The sequence below is a fragment of the Schistosoma haematobium genome, chromosome 4 (assembly GCF_000699445.3).
Source record: "Schistosoma haematobium chromosome 4, whole genome shotgun sequence".
Lineage (NCBI taxonomy): Eukaryota > Metazoa > Platyhelminthes > Trematoda > Strigeidida > Schistosomatidae > Schistosoma > Schistosoma haematobium.
Window position 1 is genome coordinate 19588362 of NC_067199.1, and position 26887 is coordinate 19615248.

The window sequence follows — 26887 nt, forward strand, 5'->3', positions numbered from 1 at the left end:
TAAGTCTAATCATTTGAACTTTTAAAGTAACTTTTCAACGTGAGTGGTCATAGAAGTAAGAAACATGTATGTAACTATGATGAAACCTTCAGGTCTGATAAATGTAAAGAGACGGGATATTTTTGATCACTTAGATCTATCTTTGAAATATTATTCTCATACGATAATGACTAGAAAGCAAATGGTGTATCTGACATCTGAGAACACTTGTCATATAATTTAAGTACATTTTGCAAAAATTACAACATATGCAACATTCTATAAATGCTTTAGTCACAAGTTTAATTTATCAAACAGAAAATATTAACTATGAAATATGAATGTTTCAAATGTCATTTTTAGTGAATTTTCCCTACTTTTTCTACACTTGTGAGTCCTCCACTTAAGATGAGTGATTTTATGTCATTTAATCGATAATAAATATTGATCTATCATTCTGTTAATTCTTGTTTTCTCCTTTGTATTTCTTGTCTGTACATTGTTCCATTCATCACCTGCTTCTCTCTGTGTGTTAAAAAAGTTCAAATGTTTGGCAATGTTTCTCGAGATGTTCCCACTTTGTAACCTATTAATTTTGTTTTCGTTAAAGATTAACAGTGTATCTGTTTTGTGTCCAGAATAGAAAATAAATATGTACTCCAGTTTAATTAACAAACTGTTAAAATATTTCCTTGACAAATACTTTTATTCGACTGTATCTTGACTTTTTGTGATAACCAACTACGTATTTTATTGTAAACGAACTCCGACTTCTATTTATAGGTTTATATAACTTTCATTCTCTTAAACCACAGTTTACACATTGACAGTCACAACCATTTGTGCGCTAAGTTCATTGGTTATTAGTAGATTTGTTTACATCTTGGTATTTTATGAGAAAAACAGTTGAGTGTACAGTTTATAAACAGTGAAGAAAGTCTATGTTTGTATGAAAATAAACAAGAGATTTAATAAAATATTACATAAGAAATAAGAAATATCGTGGATAATTGGTATTTTACAAATTTTTGTATGAAAGCAATCAACTAGTAATTCGTCATTGAGTAGCTTCTCTCAATGCTATTAAATTCAATTTGGAATTATTTAAATGCCAACAAATTTTTCTATACCTTATATTCTTAATACGGCTTTAAATCAAATGCTTGGATATAGAAAATTGTTATCCTCTAAACAAGACATAATATTTTGTTATTATTGTGAATGACCATTGTTAAACCATTATTATAAACATTTTGTTGTGACAAGAAATCATAATTTTGTCCTCGAAAAAGTTCTCGAAAAATTATTTATTTCGTTATTGTAGTAGTGGATAATTCCTTGTTGTCTTACAGATTGTACTGTTTTTGAAATGATGAAATGTGGATTAACTATGAATTCAATGATCGGTGAGTCAATTATTTCTACATTTATAAATGTTACACGGTTTTCTGATTTTTTAAGATTTCTTTTATGTTTGGAAGCTTTAAAGGGCTTCAATAGTACATGTCGAAACAGTAATTTAACAGTGAATAACTTAACAGAATAAGTGGTAATTACAATTGAAATAAAAAGGTGTAATTTAAGAAAGTCTGTTAAAAATGGAGGTGTCTATTGCATTTCATTCTTATTTTAGTGAAATTGACAGTCCTATAAGTGCTACGTGAAATGCAATGAGTCATATCTTACGAACTACAGACGCTCTATTTTTATGATGAAGCCAGTTAATCAATCCTTTTATCTGGTTTTCATTTTATCTTCACCGAGAATACATCTTTTTCTATCTTTAAGCACACTGCAGCATTCTATTTTGGTAATCCATAATAAGTGAAAACGATTTCACGTTTATCCGTAAATTGCTGTTAACTACATATGTTTTCATTTCAACTTATTCATGCGGGTCGGCCCATTTATTTATGTAACCTTTGCTTATTAAGCTTGTGAATTAAGGCAATATCGAGGTAATCCGCATAGGATGCACATATACCAATAAGAGACTGATCAATTTCAGTCCTAAACATCAATGGCAATATTAAAACAAACAATATCAAATGAATTTATGTTCAAGTTTGTTTGTGTTAAAACTTTTTTTTTTTTAATGTGAACACTAATATGATTAAAATAAGTACCTAACTAACCTTTAATTATTAAACTGTAAGCGTTAAATTGGCTTTCCAAGAATCAAAATGTCTATTTTCTTAATATGACAATGGGCTGTTTTTCAAGACTAATAACTTTGACGAGGTAATTTTATGTTTTTTATATTGAGGAACGAAGTTAATGACTTCAAGAAATAATATTCAGTCTTAGAAGCATTAGAAAGTTACGATAAATAGTTGTTTTTATATTCAGGTAACAAGTCTGAAAATATCACAGGCTAGGCTGCTAAAACGTTGTGCAGCACGATTTTAAAAACAATTGAACCTAGTACCTTTTATTTATTTATCGTTCAATAGTGGATCAATATAGACCTTCAATATTGAATTCGGAGAGAGATCTATGAATAAGTTGCGTAAAAATTTACTGAATTTCATTTGACTTTATTTTTGTGTTTATTTGAGAATCGAGTAGTAATTAACTTTGTATTTATCAACTCTAATTTCTTCTTCAGTCTGTAATAAGAAATATAACAATGTTAGCGAATCTGTTTATCTTTTAATGTTAAATATAACAAATGATGGTCAAAACGTTTGATCATTACTAGATTATAATAAAAAGCTATAAGTTATTTTTAAGTCCATGTATTTTTTGATAATTTAAACTACTTTTCATTATTATGTAGAATGCGGCTAACGCTGAGACTAGGCATAAATATTTTAAGCAGAAATGGTTTCGCATTATATAAAGCTCTTATGTCTCAATGACTGAAAAAATCAAACGTGAAAACAGTAGAAGTCATAAAGAAATGATAGTTTCTTCAATAATCGGAAGGTTTCACATACGGAGTCTAAGGATATAGAGATAGGTTTTGAACATGTTATACTCATCAGCTAACATAACTGCATTGTCTGAGAATAATTATGATCATTAAGCTTAACAACTGTTTGAGTTGCTTCTTCCATAGTATGTTTAATTAATGTCCCTTGAACTTCTGATATAGAAAGCTACCAATCATAGTTTGAATTTATATATAAATATTTTTTGTAAGGCAATCTAAACCAAGAGATCGATATATTTCGGCTAAATTTACCTACCAGATGATTGCGACTATGGAAAACTATATTCACATATGAATAATGAATGATGTACCTATACATTCTTATATTCAAGAATTATTGTATGTACATTATATTTTCATCTAGAAGCATCTATTTTGAGTCTTTTTATTTGTCGACAATTATACTGAGAATGAAAACATTATTCTAGAATGGGAAGTCTTCAGAATTATTTGCCATTTTTATTATTTTGTAAAAAAGGCTACTGGATTTTAATTCGTAATTTGTAATGTGTTGCAAGGATATAAGGATTTGTCAGATTTGTTTATTAAAGTTAAAAGTTACAGAAATCTAACTAGAATGTTGATAACTTTGTGTATTAATGAGCTTAAATAACTTATTTGAGTAATCATGACCTAAATTTGCTCATTTCAACAACCACTCATCTTTAACACAATGGTCACTGTTTTACTCACTAAAGTTGCAAAACATTTCGAGAGAATAATCCAGAAGCTGTTTTATTGCTACCATTTTAGTTTGAATTCATTGGATCTATTCAAAACATTTTTTGATACTGGTGACTATTCATCTGAATCTATACCTTTTTGAGAGTATGGACATAGTACATATTCATTAATAAAAAATATTTAAACTAATTTAGATGGAAATTTCGGAAGAAAGTTACTCGGTTGTTAATTTATTAGATCACTATCAACTTTTACCGAAGGGGAATTCACTAAAGTTTGAACATATATGAAAACAGTTTATTTGATCACAATCTGTTGATTAGTTGAATCTGAAAGTTATAACAGTGACGTAAAGTTCTAGAAAGCTTTATTCGAACCAGTGCACTAATCATGTAAAATGTAGAACTAGACCCAGTAGAGTCAAATACCTATAAATAATATACACATAAACGGAATTTAGATCATAGGTATCATTACCAAGGTTCAGCTTGATAATTTCAAATAAACTGAGTATTGGGTAGATTGTTCTAAACAAAAACAATGTATTTGCAATATCCCAGTGAGTAGAAAAATTAGACTTTCTGACGTTTCGTGACTCAGTGTAAGCTACTTCCTCGGAGGAAGATCTGTGTTGCTGCTTTGATATCCGGTGGGTGCGTGAGGCTGATCTATTTAAGAGTTTTTCAAAGTGTTTTAACCACCTATTCTGCTGTTCTTTAATCCCAGTGTTTGGTTTATCTTCTTTGATTTCGATTGGTTGCTCTGGTTTGCTACATTTTCCTGCTAGTTTTTCGATTGTATCATTTGGTTTTCATATAGTCCTTTTCTTATGGCTCTTTCTGCTGTCATTGCTAGGTATTCCACATGCATCCGCCTGTCAGCTCTAGTATAATGAAAGGAAGTAATTACCAAGTTCAGAAAAACGCCAAGCCCAGTCAATAAAACTTGCTCCAATTTAGGCTTTTTATCATGTAACAGACTGTCAGTTATTCTAGGTTTAGACTGATTAGTAGACAGTACGTGTAATGAGATAGTTGATGTGCAACAACATTATTGAGATTTTAATAACATGTCATGCGATATCAGACCATAATTCATGTACTTTGAATCCGTTTTGGTGCTTGCTGAAACAGTCACAAGTAAATTTTATAATTATTGCTTTGCATATGTGCTCGGGTGAGTATAAACTACTCAACAAACACGAATTAATATGATCACTAATGGTACGCTTTAACCTATATGTAAGTACTGGATTAATATCTTAAGTAATGTATTAACTGGCTTATCCTATAATTTCAATAAATGAGGATTTAACTATTCGCTGCACTGCTGTTTTCTGTAAATACTTGATCCTATAGTCTTTAATATAACCAAGCTTGTATGCTTTCTTCTATGAGTTTTCACTTAGTATTTACTTTATCTTAACCTTCGAATAGCCACTTTGATTTACTTCTCCACTGTATATGTAAATCAAACTTATTTAATTTTATAAATTAAACATTTCTTGAACCTGGGTTTTTAATGTGATGGGCAGAGACAAAGCGACTTTAAATAAGTCCTTCTCTCTATTCTTGTGTTTTGTGTTTATTATTTATCTGATTCTGCCTGTGTTACATATATTTTCTTGCATCTAATCTAGTAATGTCTTACACATTGTTTTGTGTAATGAAAAATTATCCAGGTTATTGAAAAATACCACATAAAAACTTAAGGATTCCTGTTTAAACTCATTGTTCTATGAAATGTTTTTTCGAACAATCACATGAAACTTTATTTGAAATTATACTATATTTAGTTGACATACTGCAGTGATCTTTTTTTAATTATTCCTTTCATTTCTTCTAAACACAAATGCCATTATCATCACACCATAGAATCTCTATCACCAGTTCAATGTCGATGTCATAATCCCTGTGAAGCGATATCTTATTCGGTAGAATCCATAACCCAAGCATTAAAATCCCCATTATTATTTACACATTCTCCAAGTCTGTTTACTAAAATAAATGAAACCAACTTTCAATCAAACAATAATTTTCAACCACCTACTGATCAACAACAATTTAATAACAAAATTATATCGAAAAACCAAAAACTGACAACTGTTTCTGATGACATTAGTGATTATGATCCTAATAACAATAATCATAAAAACTCTAAAGAATTGAATATAAATCAATCGGAACAATTTCTGCATATTTACAGAAAAGAGATTTGGGTAGGTTACTGTTTTGTATTAGAAATTACTTTATCTAATCATTTTTATCGCTGACAAATTCTCATCATATTATTGTTTTAATTAGTTTTTATAGAGTAAGCGATAGAAAATAAAGTTTGTTATTGTCTTCCAGTGCTGTCGAAAAATTCAGACAGTACTATTATATTGATATTTATCCACATCAACTAGGATTTAAAATCATTACATTTTAACATATTGACAGCTCGAGAAAAATACTGCACAGGTTTAGCAACTAATGTTAAGAAATAGGAAATCTTTAGACTAAGACTACACCTGGTCATAACTACTTGTAGCTAATTTTTAATCCTAATTTCACTCGATGCATTGTTTTTGAAAGGGATTGATTTGACTTTTAATGCTTATCTACAAGTTGAATTCATGAAGATAAAAATAAATTCAGTAAATACGATATATTATAGGTTTTTTTATTGTTTAAATGTTCTTAGCCATTGTGTGTAAGCGAGTTCTGTGGATGGTCAGAATAATAGTTTTTACAATAATTTATGAAGTTAATTAACCACTATGTTACTTTTCAAAATTTTTATGTACTGATTTCTAAAAACATTTTGTCTTACTTTTGATAATTAAACCACAATTTTATTTGGATTAACATACAGATAAAAATTAATAAGCAACCATCCCTTCCGTTTGAATGATGTTTACTTAGAAGTTTAGTGGCTCTCCTTTAGGAATTCGGTGAATTGTACCATTAATGTTACATTGTACGTTTTATGTTGATAACATTTCAATCATAAAAGTAAGTTTATGGTGGAAAATAAAACAAAATGGTGATTATAACAGGTGTGTGCATCTCTAAAAAATACCTGTATATAACTGTTTGACCAATAACAGTAACTTTTATCCATAAACTACAGGACTTAAGAATTTGTTTAATAAATATTTCTGAATGAAAGTGTTTGAAAACTATTTTTGTTCAGCAGTCTTGAAATAATATAATATCATCGTAAGGACAAAAAAGAATATCCGTGATGATTTGTTTCTTTACAAACGATATTTCAAAATATTACTACTATTTTACTTCCTAATAAGTCGTTAAACCGTCAACACGGAGCAATAAACGCTTTTGTACATTGAACTGAAATAGTTTATGTGCTCATTATTCTCCTTTTTAATTGTTTTAACTAAAGAACTAAATACTCATAAAAGCTGGTAAATAATTCTGAATATTTCGTGTCATAAGCGTTCACGTGCGAGATCGAAGGTCCAGGATTCAAGGTTTGCGTGAGAGATCATGGATGTGTACTTCCGAGAAGTCCCATACCAGGACCAGACGGCCGCTCAGTAATTCCAGGTTTCTAATGGTGGTCTAACGTAGGTCGACTCATCAATTCAACTTTTAATGCTCTTGAGTGTCGTTAATGTTGCAACTAGAAAGGGACTGCAGCATTTTACCTACTTTATGAAAAACCATCCACTTTAAACTAAATGAATTCTTCGTGAAAATGTTTTCAAAAAACAATTACAGCGTTATTGTAGTACATGGAGTGTTAAGGAAGCCAAAACAATCGTCATATTAGTGGCCATTTATCTCTCATCTTGTTTCCCATTTCACCATATATGGCATGTAATGTCTGATAGCTAACTTATCTGTTATTGTGTAACAGTCTTCGTTCCGTTCTGAGACTAAGTGAACATAGCACATAGACATATTTTTACACTGGAATAAGCCAGCTAGAATCTCTAGTCTATTATCTTCAACCACCTAACATATAATTTTTAGATTCTGATCAAAGAATTTATAAAACACATACCAACTTAGCATGGAGTTTAAATCAGTGCAGCTTTTTAAACACAGCTAAGGAGAAGGGAATGTCACTGAAACCAGGATATAGTATCAGTCAGAAAACTGTCGGAAACCTGGAGGCACTGGGCCACCGTTTCGTCTCGGCAAGGGACTCTTCAGCATTGCTCACCCACGACACTGCACGCTAAAGTCAAATCCAAGATTGTCGGTTGACTGCCGAGCATAAGATAACTTTCTCTAAAAACGTGTATTATTATTATAGTTAATTTTATTTAAATTCAAAGAATAGTGTATACATGTATTTTTGTTGAACTACATTATATATTTATCATTAGATCAATATCTAGTGTTCTTTCGAATACACGTTTTATTTCAGGATGGCTTACTCCTTCAAACATGGGCATTTCTACGCGAAGCTAATCGTACAGCATTTGAACAGTTAAGACAACTTTCTCGTCTTTTACAAAGTTTAAATTTGGATTTACAGACAGTAGAACGTACAGTTTATAAAGTTCATAGAAAACATAGATTCAATTTAGAAGCTACTGACCTAATGCTTTGGGATAGCGAACGTCTGTCAACAAATAAACATCCTTCAGATCAATCTAACGGATTATGTATGGATAGTGAAGAACATTCTCGTATGCTAGAAAGGGTTAGCCGTTTAGGAAAGGAATTTGTCCGCCTTTTTAGACAAAGCATTTTGTTTCGAGATATAACATTAGTCCCAGGACTAGATTTTCACATTCATCTTGTTCGTCTGTTTTTTTTAAACGTCGTCGATGAGTTGGATCGTCTCGCTAATCAATTATTACACAACGACCTGTTTTCTGATGTGACAATGCTTGATTTACAACGTAAAACAAATCAGTGCAAGCAAACTAACAATAAATTAATATACAACGATACTAGTTGGGAAAATCAGTTAGAACAATCACAGTTAATTGTTGCCAGTGAAGATATAGCCAGTCTTCAAGCTGTTCTTCTAGCTACCGATTCGCAGTTCAAACAATTAAGAACGGTGCTTTCTAAATTAGTTTTGGATAACCGTGAATTAATTGAAACTGTCCCAATTAAGCGGGCTAGTTTAAACACTAAACCAGATAGCTTGATCAGGTAGGTAACCATAAAAATTACTTGTTTTTTGAGATAGTCATTTCAAGAAAGGTTGTTGATCTGTAGTCATATTTGTATTGTGATAATTTTATTGTTAAGCAAAGTGACAAAATATGCTCTCAGAAGCGAAGGAATTGGTAACATTTTTTTGGAGTTTAAACCAGTGTATCAAACATGTGATTGCTTAACTATTATGTGTAACGATATCCGAAAAATTACTTTCATTAAATAATTAGTGATGTCTAGCCTCTTTATAATAATCTGAACTCATTTATTTTGATGTAAGTCACCTTATACTTTCTATAAACGACACTTTTTTGGTTATTAACTAAATGTATTGAGATAGACTACAAAAGATTTGTAGAATGATTTATTAGAGATCTTTTAAATTACGTAAACAAACTTACTTCCAATTTCGTCCTCATAAATGATGGGATTAAATTACATTCTAAAGTACTTGTTTGTCAATTTTAATTTGTACTTTCATTGGATGTTTGATGAAGCTGATGACTTTGGCGAGTATTTTCAGTTGTACACAATAATGGATGTACACAAAAATGTGATGTATTCATAATTTGATTATATATTAAACTATGGTTTGTTTTGCATACAAAACAGCAAATTCACAAATTAAACAAGTGAGTATTATTTCAAAAAGTTTATTCATATCTAATGGACTTTGTTTTTAAAGAAAATACTTTTAATAGCATATTGACAGTTTGTGTGTTCCTATTTAGAATTAAATTGTTAATTGTTATATTTCTAAATGCCTGACAAAGTTTCTTTTGTTTTGAAGACTTTTTCTAAAATAATGTTGCTAAGTGTTTTCTTTTCTGAAAATTCAACTGTATTTACCCACTTTTATATATTTCCTCCATTTTTATGTTGTTTAACTAAATCATACATTTTGTTTTCATCCCTTCTTATTTTGTTTTTCATACACGGGTGATAAAATCTAGCACCGAAGAAGGGTGAGTAAATTGTTTGTATTCATTTATTTATCATTTGTGATGTTTTCAACATTTTGTTAGTGAACTGAAATTTAAAAGTTAAACTTATTAAAGTATGAAAGAATTAATAATAATAATGACTTTTTAACGAATAGTTTGGTAGTAAGTTACACACTTTGATTCAGGTAGTAAATAAACATTAATATATAGTAACAATAATAAACCATCTTTATTTCTGGGATTAGTTTCTAAACTAAAAATCTCTAAAGCTCTTCAGTTTGATCATATAAGTATTCCAGTTGGTTTAGTTGACAAATATAAATATCGCCTTATTTTTGTAACTTAAAACTATTGCTTAGATCATACATTGGTTTCCTTTGTTAATTTTATTAGGACCAAAACAACACTGGAGGCAGAATAATATGAATTAACTTTATTTCGGGGTTTCTCCTTGGTTGTTTACAACTTTATTCATTGTAGAGTGCAACAATGAGATACGACTATGTGGAGTAATCAGTAGATGTGAGGTCATTATAATATTGAATTTAAGAAAGATAGGAGGTTAGGCAGTAATTACATGGAGTGTGTTTGGTATTCGTAGAAGACTTGAGAAGCTTAAAGTGGTTTTAAGGCACTTGAAAATATATATAAAAGACAAAATGATACTGTTCTAATTATTTAGAATTCGAAATTGATAATGTGTTTTGCGTAACATTTACATGAGATTTAAAGAGTCTATATAAATTTGGATAAGTGACTGAGTGAAAATACAGATAAATGAAAGGATGGCTCTAGCGTACATGAATTAACAGTCACTTAAGTGAGGATCGTATGGGTAAATAGACACAAAATTACAAAATAATAGTGATAAGTTTAGGTGATATTCAAAACTGTGAATTTACCAAGGTTATAACAACTGATTTCTGTGCCTTTCTGGACATATAAATCTGGTCTTGTTTTTCATTTGTTACTGCTTCAGCAAACCAAAGAAAATCCACGCGTTTCGTCACTGTTAATCTTTGTTACTCTAATTCTTTTCGTCATTATTGTCGATTACTCCATACTGTCATATCTCACTGTTACGCTCTACAATGAATACAGTTGTAAGCAACCAATGAGAAACCCAAAAATAAAGTCAATTCATATGTAATGAGTGCAGAATGTGAAAAAAAACTTTTTCCGCCTCCCTCCCGTTACATACATTTGACTTGTACGATTGAAACAAAATATAACAGTGAATAATCTCTATTTAAAAATGTTACTAATAGGTTTTTATATGATGCTTAGTTTATAATGAATTAAAAAGTTCCGTTTTTACAGTCGAGTGAGAAGTAATATCAATTAACATTTTTATTTAGATTTGTCAGTGGCCAGTAGTAAGATTCAGAATATGCATTTTGTTCGATATAAGTATTATCAACTAGATATCGCTCCATTACATTGTGGATGTTTATACTATGGTTTGAATCTATTAAATTTATCTTCAAATGCGAAATAGGAAAAAAGTATAGTCTTGAATTCTACTTCAAAGCATTACTCAAATTTAGTAAACATTTGTGGCTAAATGGCACTATTGTGTTCATCCGTTCAAGATACATATATTGCAATACAGACTGGAGAATTACAGATCTTATTCAACTTGTTTATATGTTGTTACGTTAAGCAAATATATAGTCTTTATAATCTACTGATTCCATTAACCTTTTACATCTATATACATTTATTTTAAATGATTTTTCTCAAAATGGTCATTCGTGTATAGTAATTGCATTTCCTCAAAAATAACAACAAGCAGAATAGTAGCAACATTCATAAAAAAATTATTTTCAAAAGATGACACCTCTATAATTGCATTATTTTATTAATCATCATATGAAGAAGTTTGTAATTAATAGATCATATGAATTTAAGTTACCAAACTGTGTAATGTAACAAAAGTGAAATAATATAATGTGATACGGAAATAAAATGAAAACAAGAATGCGATGTGACAAGAATCAGAATTATACTAGAGAAAAAGAAATTTTAAAAGTTTAAGCAAATTGTAATTAACATTATTGCAGTTAAATGAGTTAAATAAGTCCTGTTTAGATATAAAATTTGAGTTATGAACTATTATGGCTTTCTTAACTTTAAGACATATATAATAAATATTCCTCACATTGTTTGATTGAACTAGCAAAATTAAAAAAGATGTTTTGTAAATTCATCAAATGTACAAAAGCATTAAAATAGTTTACCTTATGCAATCATTTATTGATAACTTCAGAGGTGGATTCTAAAAACGGAATTGAGATACGGTTAGTGTATTGTGTCCCAAAGGAAAAGCTCTTTTGATGGATAGATACAGGAGTGGTATGAAATAGTAGCTTTTACATCATGGATATTCAAAACACTAAGAACATGGAAAAGATTTAATGGGTTTAACGTCTGAGTAGCAGAGATTGTCAATCTATGCTCATACTACAATAAAATGAAGTGAGCACAAACATATATGGGTAATACAAAAATATATTGTTTCAGTCTGTGCGGAGTAAAATATTAGAAATCAGCTTGGAGAAAACGACTAGTCGATTGCTGTAAAACTTTAGAGAAAGACATTGGAGTTTGAAAAGCCATGAATGTTTAAAGTTTGGTCAAAAGTATTCATTCATTTCTAACTTCAATAAAATAAACACTAATTGGGGGAAATCATTACACCGAAAAGAAAAGTATAACGTATATCTTAGTTCTTTTGAGACATTTCTCGCATGAATCCAAATTTCTTTATATCAAAGTGACTGACAGTATTCGTAATAATTTAGGTGTTTACACATTAGGGATAGTTTGAATTAATCAGACTCACTGTTTAGGGAGAATCAGAGGTAAAAAATTGGGTATTCTATTCAAGTCAGCTAACTCTTACCTAATTAATAATGTCTATATTTACTTCATGTGGGTGATAAATATGACTATTTCTTCGTGGTGTCAAGACAATAAAAAATATGCAACTTCTTTGTGATAAAATCATGGATGAGAATATATCTGTTAATAATGAGCTTACAATAAAAATATGAATGACAGCTATAAGAAATACGGATAAATAAACGATTACTCTAGTGGGATGATCATTAGTTTAAATCTTTTCAGTCATTCCTTCCCCGTGATAGATTACTAAAGCAATTACACATGTAGAACGCTAACCCTATAGTGATCAGTTTTGGAAGCCAGGACGAGAAAATACGTAGTTGATTTTCAACGGGTTGTGAGTAAATGTGATGAACTACAAGAAGTCATACAGTATTGGACAGCTGTTTAGTTCTCGTTAAAGATTTTCTGGAATTGTATAACCATCTTATCTTTGGCTAGAATCCAAGACAAATAGACCATTCGGCATTAACGTTAAAAATAAACGATCTTTAGAAAATCACCATCAGTATTGAAAATTACCACTTAAAATACTTGTTTAGGCAGAAGATAAGCTCTAGGCATAGTTCGAAAATGCAATGCAAGTATACTGTAAATAGATGCAGATTTTAGGAAGCAATTATTAAATATTTAACTATAAAGCTAATATAATGGTAGTAGATAGTTCTATTGTGAATATTTTACGCTCTACAACAATATAAATTAACAACATTGAAAGTGCATATAGCTAACAAATATCTATACAATACTTCTTTAATATTACTTCTAACCATTTTCATTCACCTTTTATTTTTACGTTACTTGTGATAACTTTTCATTCCAAGTGTTTTTTATTAAGGTTTCGTAGTTCAACATAAGCAGTTCTTAAGTTATGTAAGTATATCATTCTCTAGACGTTATTATCTACTTTTTGTTTATACTGGTCATGTTTCCCCTTCGTTAAGATGGTATATACAACAATATAAATCGTAGAAAAATTAAAAACAAAAGTCTTTAATGAATGCATCTGGGGCAATAGAGATTACTATTATCATTATTAATTTTCTTTTATTTTTATATTCGGCTATATACCTTTGATTAGAGTGAAAATTAATTTTTGATCAAAATCAATTGCCCCCTCACACTTTCTATCAGTTAATGCTACATTTCACATTTTACTTTTGGTGATCTCTTCTTTTTTATATTGTACTGTGTTCAATTCATATATTCGGACAAATTGTGTGCGTGTATATAAATATATATAAATCTGTATTTACTCCGATTACTAATAAACGAAAAAAAATTAACTACTATATAATTCAACAATGTTATTCGCAAAAATCAACTACAAATTATATGAATGAATAATTAATTAACAATAATTAAAAATAAACGAACAATAGATTAGTCAGTGTTACAATACAGCTGACAAGGGATAAAAATCGTCTTATACGTTTGGAATCAGTACAGGCAATTTATAGTCCAATCGGTAAGTGTGATTATTATTTATATTTCTTCATTTCATTTATCATTTATTGTCTTGATACTCATTTCTATTTGGACTGTTCAATATTATTTGTTTCCATTTTTATGTCCATGTGACTGTGTGTCTCTGTTTGCATATGTGCACGTGTGTGTTGATACGATTATATACTCGTATTGCTTCTTCAGTCATTCAGTGACTGTATCTAAAATTAACTTTATTAAATTAAATAACTTGGTTAGAGATTATAATCTATTTCTGTCTCTACTTCACAAGTAATACGTGAATTTAAAATCCAGTATTTATCTTTTCTGCTTACGATTGGCATATATATAACCTATTTTACTGGACAGTAATCATCGAGCCAACATGAAAAACGCTGAACCAAGATATATTCCTGTTCTTCGTAGTGGATTAATAGGTAGCTCAAATTACATTTAAACGGAAGTCTTCTTTAGGGTAAAATCATGTAAACTTTTCCATATACCCATTTATTAGCCAATCTAAGATATACCGAGTTCGATTGCATTCTCTTTTAATTAGCTTGAATAGCGAAACTAAGGAGCACCAAAACAATTGTTCAACTGATGGCAATTAATCATGTAGACCATCTTTATAAAATAGTAATGTCATTTTGTAATGTCATTATGACAAAAGTAGTTATCCACTTATCACCGTTAAAATGTCATGGTTTTTTTGGAAATCAGATACATGACGCACGTTTTCTGTAACTTTTTGGTATAAGGGACTCTAAATGTAGAAAAAAGTGGAAATATTAAAAAATTGGAAGAACCTGCTGTGACCTGGTTTAAGAAGTATTTTCATATATTCACTTTTTTAATTACAGAACATTAAAAATAAATTATAGCCAATTTTTCAAACTGTTGAAAAAGGTGAATACTTCCGTTCGATATACCTTATTTTCAACATCTCAAGGATCGGTTTGGACTGCTTTTTACTAAAGAGAAAGTGATTAACATTATTGTGATGGAAAACGGTTTATTGTTCGTTCCATTAACGATTGTTTAATTCGTCTGAAAATAAATATCATAAAATAAATGACTCGCCATTTCACTACTCATTTTTTTATTCTAATTTTTTATATCCTTTGACATATTAATTTTAACTTATTAGACTCAGATCTCTATTCATATTATCCAACTTTTCTTTACCTAGCTGAACTATTGGATCTAATAGTATCTGGTCTATTGCTTGCATTTCTATCTATCTTCCTATTAAATATTTGTGTTTCACACCCAAACAATTCAGATTCGTGTTATTATGAATGCTGTTGCTGTTGTTCCACTCTCGTAAATAAATCTACTAATTCTAAATCATGTGAATCACCGAAATTGGTTACTCATACCATTTTACCTACAGCTTCATATATTAATTGTAATACAGATAGTGGAAGTTCTAGTAAACGTCTGCCAAAACTCAATACTATCTCATATAGAAATTACAGTGACTTAATACCAACCGATATTTTACAGAAAAAACCCACAGTGAATTCAGTTTATTTGTTTGATTCACATCAACAAGATGGAGTCCCGATTTCAAATAAATGTATAATAACAGGATTACCAATTACCAGTGTAAGTTATTTATCTTTAAACGCCTCACAGCCAGACAAATTGTGATTTTAAATGTTGAAGGGGTTTTTAAAGTAATTGAAAAACTACACGATACGAAAGAAATATGTTCAGTTCAGTAGAAACATAAAGATGAGAGAGTTCCAAAAGTTAGGATCATAAAGATACAACATAAATAATTTATTTGTGGCTTTCAATGAACTCAGTGTGTTCGCTTATTCAAAAAGAGATTTATCCTTGGTGATCATGACAAGATCAGTAAGCTTGGATATACAAGCTGTATAAAAATGTTTAGGGTCCTCCTATAACATGAAGCCTTATATTACTGAATATAGTTAAATTATAATGTACAATAGATCACCATCCATCAAATGTAGTTTATATATATATATAATTACTTGTTTAAGCATTAGCATTGACTGGGAGAGGTGTAATGGATTAAGGGATGTGTATGATAAGAATATCGGTTGCATGATAGGTGAGTAAAAATAACTGATTTCAGGAAAGTATTTCATCATTTTACTAAAACCATAACATCTCTACTTATCGGTATTTGAGCTTGTAGCTGACATGAAGATATATGAATAATAAAAAATCTCCTAGAGATATGAGAAACTATATTTTATTTACTAGTAACAGGTTCACGTAAAAAATTGATAATAAATTTCGTTCTTACTAGCTCTTCACTTCAATGAAAGTGAAACATTTCATTTCAATCTGTAAATCCAATAATGAGCAGATTTCATTGGTACCATAATTTTTATTTGATACAAGTTTAAGTTTTGAAATCCGATGTCAAGTAAATTAAGACTGCTTTAAAGGAGTAGTAGTAAAAAATGATACGGTCTTATTTTATACACCATTAACACTTTACGTTCAAATCCCTATCAATTCTGTTCGAGTTTCGTTTTATGAGTGACTATTCACTGCTTCCTACTAAAATACAGAACATAATTCACGATGAATAATGTGTGGCATGACAGCAGGTCAACTAATTCAACTAAACAGTTAACCAAATTTAACAGTTTTATCTTCAGTAGCACTTGCGTCTTTAATAGAGAGTAATATTCTTATATGTATGTTACGTTAATAAACTATCATATAAGTATGTTTTGATAAGTTACCTTCGGATACACTTATGAATCCATAAATATAACCGTGATACTATGTTTCCTTCTCAATCTCAGCAAATCTCATGGGTATAAAAATTACATGAGTTTCAAATACTCTGTTGCTTAGCTAAGTAGTTATTGATATTAACAAATTCAAAACATACGTACCTAAACATATCTACGGTACTGAACTAAAACTATCAAACCTTTGGTAAGAAAACTCCTAAAATATATCACTTCTTTTTGAAGAAATCGTTAAAAATAAGATAAAGAAACACTTTCGTTTCATGTTGAACAAGCTTAATTGTTTACATTTCTAATTAAATTACACTTTGTTTTCTTCATCTAATACATAAAGTCCATTAAATATTTACAGTTCAAAGATTTTAGTGTAATTGTTGTTTACAGAATAAGCCATGTGCAAAAGGTTTTGGAGAGAATTGTCGACATAATTTCAGTATGTGTCCAAGTGAATCAACACAATATATAACATACAATTTACCTACTTTACCGGGATCTTCAGTGACATTACCGAAATTGGACAATAAAGCTCTTCAAATTGATGTGGATGGTTTTAACTGCATGGATATATCTGAGTATTCTACCACTGAATGTGAAGGTGAACAATCACATGCGAACACAAGTATGTACTAATCACTTGACGTTCTGATTACTGTTACGATAATATCCATTTTCTTAGTATGTAGTAAACGAAAAATTGGTGAGGATAACCAATTTGTTGTTGAGTGCAAAATTACAGAATGCCTTCGTAAATTATGAAAACCATACATTAAATACTTTATTCGCACATCTTCCATCAGTTGTCCTCTACATCCTTTATGACTCTTCCGATTCTCAATTCTTTTATGTTTCCCTTTCCGTTTTCTTCAGTTCAATCTTTTCAACCTTCTTTTTGACAGGCATTCCACTTCTGACCGGTGTTACATCTGGAAACAGTAATCAAGGTTTGTTCGTTTGGTGAAAATAAAGTTCAATCTCAACTGTATTCTTGAAAATACAGAAGTGACCTTTATTTTAATTTTCAGAAGTAGTTTATTTCCAAATAGATGAAGAAATCTAAGAAAAAAAAGAATCAGTTAGCAGCACAGATTATTAAATGTGAAGTAGAATTTAAGATATTTGCTCAAAATGCTCATTTTAAAAACGGGAGGTAGGAAAAATTACTTTGAAACTACTGTTCGAAATTATCATTTTGAAAATCTTTTTACTGAATATTACATACCCATTAGCTTATCTAGTACATTGGCTTAATTTTATCTAGATTTTGTAAGCAGTGAGCAACCATGGCAAAATAAATGTACTGGTTGCGCATCATACAGTATGATATGTATTTTATAATATGGAAATGTAAGGTGTAAATTTTTTTACACGCCTATATATGAAGGCACTATGTGTTTACATCTGTGATAGTTGAAACATCGTCGCTTTTCTTACTGATTTATCAATACTCTGAATAGAGCGGAAAAGTGACAAAAACATTTCATTGGCTTTTACATTCTCATTATTGATGCAGTTCTTAGCAGTTCAGTTTTTCTTTATCTCCTCGTTATCTCTACTGATGTTAGTTGAGAAAGTTTGTACTGTGAGTAGTTCTGTAAACATAAAAGAAATGGATAAACATCGCTTTATAGTAAAACAGCATGTAGTTAAATGTATGGGGATTTCGCTCCGAGTCTTACTTATTTTCTTGCGCCTGTTACCCCTCGTGGAGTAGCATAGGCCGCCCACCAGGATTCTCCATCAAACTCTGTCCTAGACCCTCCTTTGTAGTTGTTTCCAGTTGCTATTCAGTCTTTTGACGTTCGCCTCCAACTCCTGATGGCACGTGTTCTTTGATCTTTCTCTTTTCCCTTTCTCTTTACGATTTCAAGTTAGAGTACGCCTCATGATGCACTTTGACGATTACCATATTATATGTCCGATTCATCTTCAGAGTACTTCCCTAATTTCCTCTTCAGCTGGAGGTTGATTAGTTCTCTGACACAGTAGGCTGTTGCTGATGGTATCCGGTCAGCGGACATTGAGTGTCTTGAGTAGACAGTTGTTTAGAAATAACTGTACGTTTTTGATGATGGTTGTAGTAGATCTCTAAGTTTCAGCTCGTACAGTAGAACTCACTGTCCTTACGTTCGCATTGAAGATTCTGAATTCGATGTTGCCTGACAGTCGTTTTGAGTTCCATATATCTTTCAGCTGTAGGAATGAGGCCTGATCCTCGCCTACTCTTCTCTTCATCGATGATGCTGTCCAGGTATGTGGAAGTTTCTACCTCTTCTAGGGTTTCTCCATCAAATGCGACTGGATTGGTGTTCCCTGTGTTGTATTTGAGGATATTGTTTTCTCCGTTGTGTATTTTGAGGCCTACTGATGCAGAGGCTTCTGCTACACTAGTTGTTTTCAACTGTATTCGTCGGTGTATATGGGATAGAGTGGCTGGGTCATTTGCTCAGTCCAAACCGTCTAGTTGCATGTAAGCTGTCCACTGTAATCCGTTCTTCTTCTAAGGCATGGTGGTCAGCCAACAGAAGAAAGAGGAACGTAGAGAGTAAGCAATCTTATCTGACTCCAATCTTCACTTGGAACGCGTCTGTCAGCTGTCCCCCATACATGACTTTGCAATGTAGTCCTTCGTATGAATTTCGTATGGTATCGACGATTTTCTCAGATGCACCATAGTGTTGAAACATGTTCCATAAGGTTCTTTTGTTCACACTGTCAAATGCTTTCTCATAGTCAAGGAAGTTGATGTCTAGTGGCTAGTTTTGTTCAACTGATTGTTCAACAGTGATCCGTAGTGTCATGATTTTGCCTGTGCACTATCTATCCTTACGGAATCCGGACTGTTGATCTCAAAGTTGAACGTCTACTGAATCTTTCATCCAGTTCAGGAACACTCTGTTGAAAACTTTTCCTGATACCGACAGTAGCGTGATGCTTTGGTAGTTCTCACATTTATTGAGATCTCATTTCTTTGGTATTTAGATGTGATGTCCTTCTTTCCACTCTGTCTCACAGGTAATTAAAATAACTTATTGTATCTTGAGTATATATAAAGAGAACTCAGCGAAGAAAATTTTCGTTTCGATGAAATCATTTACTTAAGCTGTACATTTCTGTTTATAATTGTATGTTAGATATATGTCGATAGAAGATAGGACAATATTGCATCACAGTTTTTAAAAACTCCAAATATCAAGTGGGTTTTTCATTTTTTTCACATCTGTCAAGCGGACAATTGTCTTTCATAATTCTAGCCCGTAAATAATTTTCATCCTTATATTCTCCTCTAACCCCCTGATTATTAAGCAAAATTATTTGATATTTTGAGTCTCGAATCACTTTTTATGATGCAATCTTTTTTATCCTTCTACAGACATATAGTTACTATAATACTATAAATAAGAATGTACAACTTAAGTAAGTTATTTCGTTGGAAAGAAAAGTTTCTTCGTTGAATTCTCTTTATTTCATTCTTTGTCAAATGACTTATTAAATTATATACAGTTGGTAAAACATTAAAATTCCACAACTGAGAGTTTTCTAGACATATTCCTTTTAATGAAAATTGAAATAATTTTTCAGTTAACATTTCAAAACTAGACATTTTTCGTCACTTATACAACAGATTTTTTAATTGAGAAAATTTCGGTACTGAGTTTAACTGTATTCATATTTTGTTTATTCTCAAACACAATCGGCTGGCGTTATCAGAAACAACAATGGTAACGAACCATTTCATCAAAAATTTCCCTAGTGTAAAAATTGAGGACAAATGTAGCTTCTATGTGGCTTAGTTTGTGGAGTACACCTAAAGAGTGTATTTTATTATGTATAAGTAAAACCTAGTTTCAGAAAATTCATCTTCGCACAAACATGCATGCACATATTGATAAACAATACTTTTGTTACAATGGTAGCAAAATATCTTGAGGGTAAAGATGTTCATAAATTCACCCTGTTTGACCCCTATATGTGTACCTTTCAAATGTCTATATTTCTCGTAAAAAATTAAAGTTTTAGGAGTTACATATAACAAATATGATGCATGATAAAAAACAACACTTTATGGTTCATTTATTCTATTCTTTTGTTTGTTTTTTTCTGTTAAAAAATAAGTATATGATGTGTTCTGATCTTATCTACTCTTCATTCAATATTTTCATTCGTTTTGTTTCAGGTTTATTCACTTATGCTGTATACTTTGATACATAGATTTACTTTGAAGCTATTCATTTGTGTGTTAACTATCATGTTTAAGGATTTCTAACAAGAACTTATAAGATTTTCTTTTATCTGACAGTCTTTATAGTTCTTATCTCATACTGCCATAAATAACCGATTCCAATAAAGGAGGTTTGTGATATAGGGTGGTTTCGGGAAGTCACCGGTAAGACTTTACTCTTGAACTACTTATGTAAATACCTAAACACAAGTTTCAAATACTGTACTAAATTCTTCCTAAATTTATTTACAATTTTAAACATTTGTAACTTTGAAGTTTATATCACCAGCTGATGTCATCTAGGTAAACATCCGTGACTGAATCCGTATGGTTTCGAAAAATCCAGTGAGCTGTGACCGAATAAGTCTGATTTTATCTAGAGTGAGGCGACTCGCAGTTCCTCATTGTCATCAATCCAATCGACTAATGAATATGAAAAAGTGGACGTCCACCCACTGGTCTAAAATTAAGGAATTCACTGCAAATTCTAGTCGTTTTTCGTCTGAATTCGGGAAGGGCTTAAATCTAAAGTGATGAGATACCCCATACTAAGTTGACACAGCTGTTCACTACTTTGTGGTTTTCGATGGTTATTGAGGTAATGTTAATGTGTCAAGCAAAATATCATTATTTTGAGCAACATTTATCATTCTATTCTACTAAAAACTTCCCATCTTCTTTACCAAAATTAGATCAACATTATTCATGTCATCAACAACAATCGCTTCCACGACAACAACAACAACAACAACAGTTAAATCATCAACAAAACGGTGTCAACGAATCCTGTATTAGTTTTTGTGATTGTTTGTATTCCATAGAAGATAATACAAAAACAGATTCTGCATCGTGTTTAAATTCAAGCAAACTTTTATTTTGTAATAATCATTCAAACACTATGAGAAATTGTTCTTCTATTAGAAAACCAACTGATATTAATTATAGTAAAAATGAAATGTTAAATTGTTTAATAGTAACACCACAACTACAGGATACAACATTTAATGAAGTTACACCAAATATTGTAACAACACATCAGTTACCATTCAGTGTTGATTTACTTCAGTCGTCGCAATTAATAGACGATAAGGCAACACTACCAGTAAACACATCACATTAAGATAGACTGTCTTAGGGAGTACAAATATAATCGGTATATCAGAGTTATGTATTAGGTAAGTTAATTCCTATCATGTAATATTTATTTAACCATACATATCAATTTTTAACGCCTCTATTCTTAAATAAGAAATAATATCACGTGGTTACAGAAAAATGTGCACTGTCAGTTAAAAGTCCTTTGAGTTGTTTCTGCACACTTATGTCGTTTATAATTATGCGTTTTGTATGCATCTTATGGTTCACATTAAAAAGCTTATAATAATGTTCTCTTGAAATAACTTATGAATCACATCCGTTTCAGTAATATTATAACTTTATTTTTAAAATTTTGACTGCACTTTTGTGTCAACCCGATTATGCCTGTAAATTAACACGTGTACTATAAACACTTTCAGGATCTACTGTCATTAGAAGTCGATGATGACCTGTGCATCTCAAAAAGGCCCTATAATGAGACCATATTGGAAAGAAATATTAAAATAAAAATTTGTGTCTAGACTACATTTTAAGTAATTATATTAGAATAATTCAGCTACTTTCTACTAGCCTAAGCATTGTGGAAGACTTGGTTAATGATTGGACGTTGTAAACTACTGTGGTTTATTACAATCTCCAAACTTTATTATTGCATTCTTGTATTTCCTTATCCTCTTGTTGCCTATATTTATTATTGTTGATTTGTTGCATTTACTTTAAATATACCTCTGCTATTAAAAATCTATCACCTTTGCTAGCTCACTAGTGTACTGATCTTACATTGTCTGAAGTCAGTTTACATAAATGAGGAAGAATGAAAACATAAAAACGCGTATTATGCTCTGAAGCAGTCACAGGAACAGATTTTACATTAAATATTCTAGTCTGTCAAATACGCTTTTGTTTTACATTAATGTCTTCAGCTAGTGTTGTGTTAAACAGGTTACTGGTTTCTATTACTTATTCTACCAATAGTTATTCATATAATACTATAAACATGTAGATTGTTTTTGATGGACCATTTGTGAGTTGAAAAGATGTGACAGTTCAATTTATTTCAAGAACTCTTGCTACGGTATTTTTGCAAAGCGTTTTTAGAGAATTTAGTTTATAACTAAGTATAATTTTAGGGTCTATAAGGATAAATATTGTCCTGAGAGTGTAGAGTAACTTCAACGACAGTTTATCCTTATAAACTGTATTCCAAATAATAACTTTAAATCGGTAAGAGTTGTGAAACAGTTATTATTTTACGACTTTAAAACAATTTACACAAAGTATCTAAAACTTCAATGCGGTTACAAATTGCCAATGGCATTACTTTGAGATGCTTCTTGACAAAATGTGATCAGATTCAACAAAACCTCAATACATCCTATTGTTTATTGAGTACGAGTGGCCTATTCAAAAAATCATTCATTGATATTCTCATTTCTTGCGAAGCCGTTGGAAATATTTTTGTCAGTTACAAATATATAATTTAACATTTGTATATGTTTACTTGAAAACCACGTTTAGGGAACATTTTTGACATTATCGGGCAGTCTAAAATTCCCAAAATACATGAAAAATCTTCTTAAGTAATGAGCAGTAGGAAAATCAAGCAAATTAAGTCCTTATGAAATGTTGTAGAAGAGGATAATATGATAACTATGCAAGCGACATTTGAAGAGCTAATCTGCGAATTTCTGTTCAAGAACTTTATTAATCGTTTCATTGCTTCATCACAATGTGTCAGTGATACATACTATTTAAAAATTTTATTTTAGACTCCATTTACTCTATGAAAATGAATAGTGTTTTCAAAATTTTTGGCTGCTCGAAAAAATTAATTAATCAGTTAGATGATTCAACAGCTTTTAATGCATCTTGGGCTTTCTTCCTTTTACTTCTGTTGCATTAAAATGTATACAATGGTTTGAAATCAAATCTATAACCATTGAGTATACAAGCCATTATGATTGCATGCATCCTAAAAGGCAATCGTCTAAATCTCTTAATTATTCGGCTATAAAGTTCTCGGTAAATACGTTAAATGTTTTATTCGAACCAAGCTCATAGAAAATATTCTATAAATTATTATGCTCAGGGAAGATAAATAATTTCACTCAACAATATTAGTAGATTAACACGAAAATACTGTTATTTTATTCGTTAGTAAATAAGGTTAATTTTCCGAATTTCTAATCACTTCATTTCAGGCACAGTTTTAATAACAGATCAGAATAATATTCATGATTGTCAATGTGCATAATGTATAATCATGAAATTCAACTTTATTCATTTTTCATTTCTTGAAAGTATCCCATTTTATGTATCACGGAAATGTAATTACTCAATAAAGCATTTGATGTAGATTTATTATTCAACTTGTCATTTGTATTTTGGATTCATACATTCCCTTCACTATACACTCATCAACACATTAAAGCACATAGTTATTCTAAAGCACTTGTTAATTCTCCAACTAAACATTCTGTCAAAAAAAAACTTCTAATCAATATGAACACTTTTTTTAATAGTAAGTGAAATAAACAACTTTTATTTTGTCTTTCACACAATGACACGATATACACTCCTTGTTCATAATTTTATGTCAATGTTTCACTTCATCTTACTAATTTTTTTTTACAAAAAAATGATTTATTGAATGTTTTTTATTCGTAGATTTTAAATTAACCATTCATTTCCATTGTAAAATTCTATAGAATGATATTTCTAACATTATTTATAATATTAATGTAATAGACCAACATTATTGTGAAACCTGATAGTGAAATACAATTAAATTTTCATAATATGTCTAACTTTCATATAATTCCGCATGATATAATTAAGTTTACCAATTATTCAACTAGTAATAGAAAAACTTGGATTAATGAAGAAAATTTCTCTGATGCTAAATAGAAATAACTTATCGTCAATAACATATGTTCTAATTACTTTTAACGCATAAAATTGAAGAGGTGGGTTTGGTTAGCAATGCTAGATTCAACTGCCGGCCATAGTAAATCTCTTCTGTTGAACTTGGGATAAAATGAGTGTATTGAGGAGATCCACAAAGAATGAAGGTTTTCCGACTATGACCAAAATTCAACCAAGAATATTAACAACAGGATAACCCAAACCCCTACAAATTAGAATAATATGCTAAAATTACAGAAGTAGAAAGAATTTTCGGAAAGGAAACAAGCTTTAGTTAATATATTGGTAAAAATTACAATCACCATACTGGAAGCATCATAGTAATAGTGTAGACAAATGAGTATGGAAAATGTAAAAATCCAAGTTCTTTAGAAAGAAGAAGTTTAGAAGTTTTACCATTTAATCACGAAATCCTTTTTATTGGAAATCATATTTAATCCTTAAAATATCCAATTTATATATTTTCACAGAAAGTTATATATATATATATATATATATATATATATACTAAGTAATAAATGAAAATCTAGTTGTGTTGGTCATTGTAATGTTAAAGTTTCACAAAATTCTCTTTTTTTCTTTAAGTAGTAAGAAATATCACCATTTTTCCCTATTGATCGGACATATTATTCCAATTACCGAAAATAGTCAAATTAAATGTTGCTATAAAGAATCAATTAAATAAGTTCGTTACATAAATACATACATAAGAAGAAAAAATAACAAACTAGAAAAATGACTTTCTTCATTGAAATAAAAAAAGATTAATCATAACAGAAAATAAATTCGAATGGAAGTGAAATTACCCATAGAAATAAATTCTTTGTAAAATATTCAAGAGTTTTTGTTTCCTCTCTCTCTCTCTCACCCACACTCTGAATGTGAAATTGAAAAAGTTGTGATTTAATTGTAAGTATGCAGCTTATAAGCAGTCAGAACAGATTGTTTATAGATGGTTATGAAACATTATGTCTTTTTCACTTTACATTCTACTGATCAACAACTATAGTTGTTAAATCATATTTACTTCAAAATATTACCGCATTTATTGAAGATAGACTAGTTAAGTGAATTTGAGTAGTAGTAGATTATAAAAATCATTAAAATATTCCTTACTTCAGAATTCTCTAGCTGTATGAAATTATATTTCAGATATTGCAGCCAACAGTGATCAAACCCATGAAGGTGCAGCAATTTGTTTGGAATGCTATTAATAGATATAGGCAAAACAGGCTGAGAAGACTGATATTGGTCATTTACTAGTCAACAAGAAACCGTAGAACCAGTTCCTAAAAATCTCGAATCTCTGTCTAAAAGTAATTTAACCTATTATGATTGCTTTAATGAATTTACCAATGACATTTAGATACTGGTGGCGTTTAAACAGGCCATTGAATTAATGGGAGCCATTAAATTCAAATAAGAACGTTCATAAATGAACTGGTAATAAGTAAAAAGCCATTATTTTTTTGCAACTTTATGAAAATTTATATAAAATTTAGGATAGGTACCAGGTTAGATGTTTAATTAAAGAATTTCGGAACCTATTAACACTGCATAAACTACAAACAGTAACAACGAAAAAAGTTACGAAAAAATTACGTTACTACCAAATAATGGTTGCTGCGGATAGGAAAAAAATAATGCAGAAAATAAAGACATAGACCTGGCAAGTCCATATGGACATTTATAAGGCAGTAATGATCGTTTGTGCACGGGAAAATATCCAGAAAAAAAACTAATGTATATTCATTGAAATCACGCACGCTAATTTAAAGGACAGTGGTATTTTTCCTCGCTCAGTAAATTCCATTGTTTTGATCGTTTATTACGTATCAAGACTGCTGTTTTCACTTTAATTGAATTCATTTCAGTTAAAG

At 30.3% G+C, this 26887-nt stretch overlaps 1 protein-coding gene across 3 annotated transcripts in view; it reads left to right on the forward strand.

The window, feature by feature from the left end:
• ASIC4_3 (acid-sensing (proton-gated) ion channel) overlaps positions 1-25436 on the forward strand; it is a 49405-nt gene extending 23969 nt beyond the window's left edge. The window contains exons 7-14 of one of the 3 annotated variants that reach the window (XM_035729433.2): positions 1332-1385; positions 5473-5816; positions 7979-8718; positions 13958-14043; positions 15214-15632; positions 17150-17384; positions 21677-22159; positions 24284-25436. In XM_035729433.2, the coding sequence (XP_035586534.1) occupies positions 1332-1385; positions 5473-5816; positions 7979-8718; positions 13958-14043; positions 15214-15632; positions 17150-17384; positions 21677-22104 (2306 nt within the window). In that variant the 3' untranslated portion in view covers positions 22105-22159; positions 24284-25436. Of the gene's footprint in view, positions 1-1331; positions 1386-5472; positions 5817-7978; positions 8719-9677; positions 9755-13826; positions 14044-15213; positions 15633-17149; positions 17385-17441; positions 17707-20135; positions 20180-20939; positions 22160-24283 lie in introns of those variants that run through there. The other 2 variants (XM_051215910.1, XM_051215909.1) reach the window with 2 other exon arrangements.
• The last annotated feature ends 1451 nt before the right edge of the window (positions 25437-26887 follow it).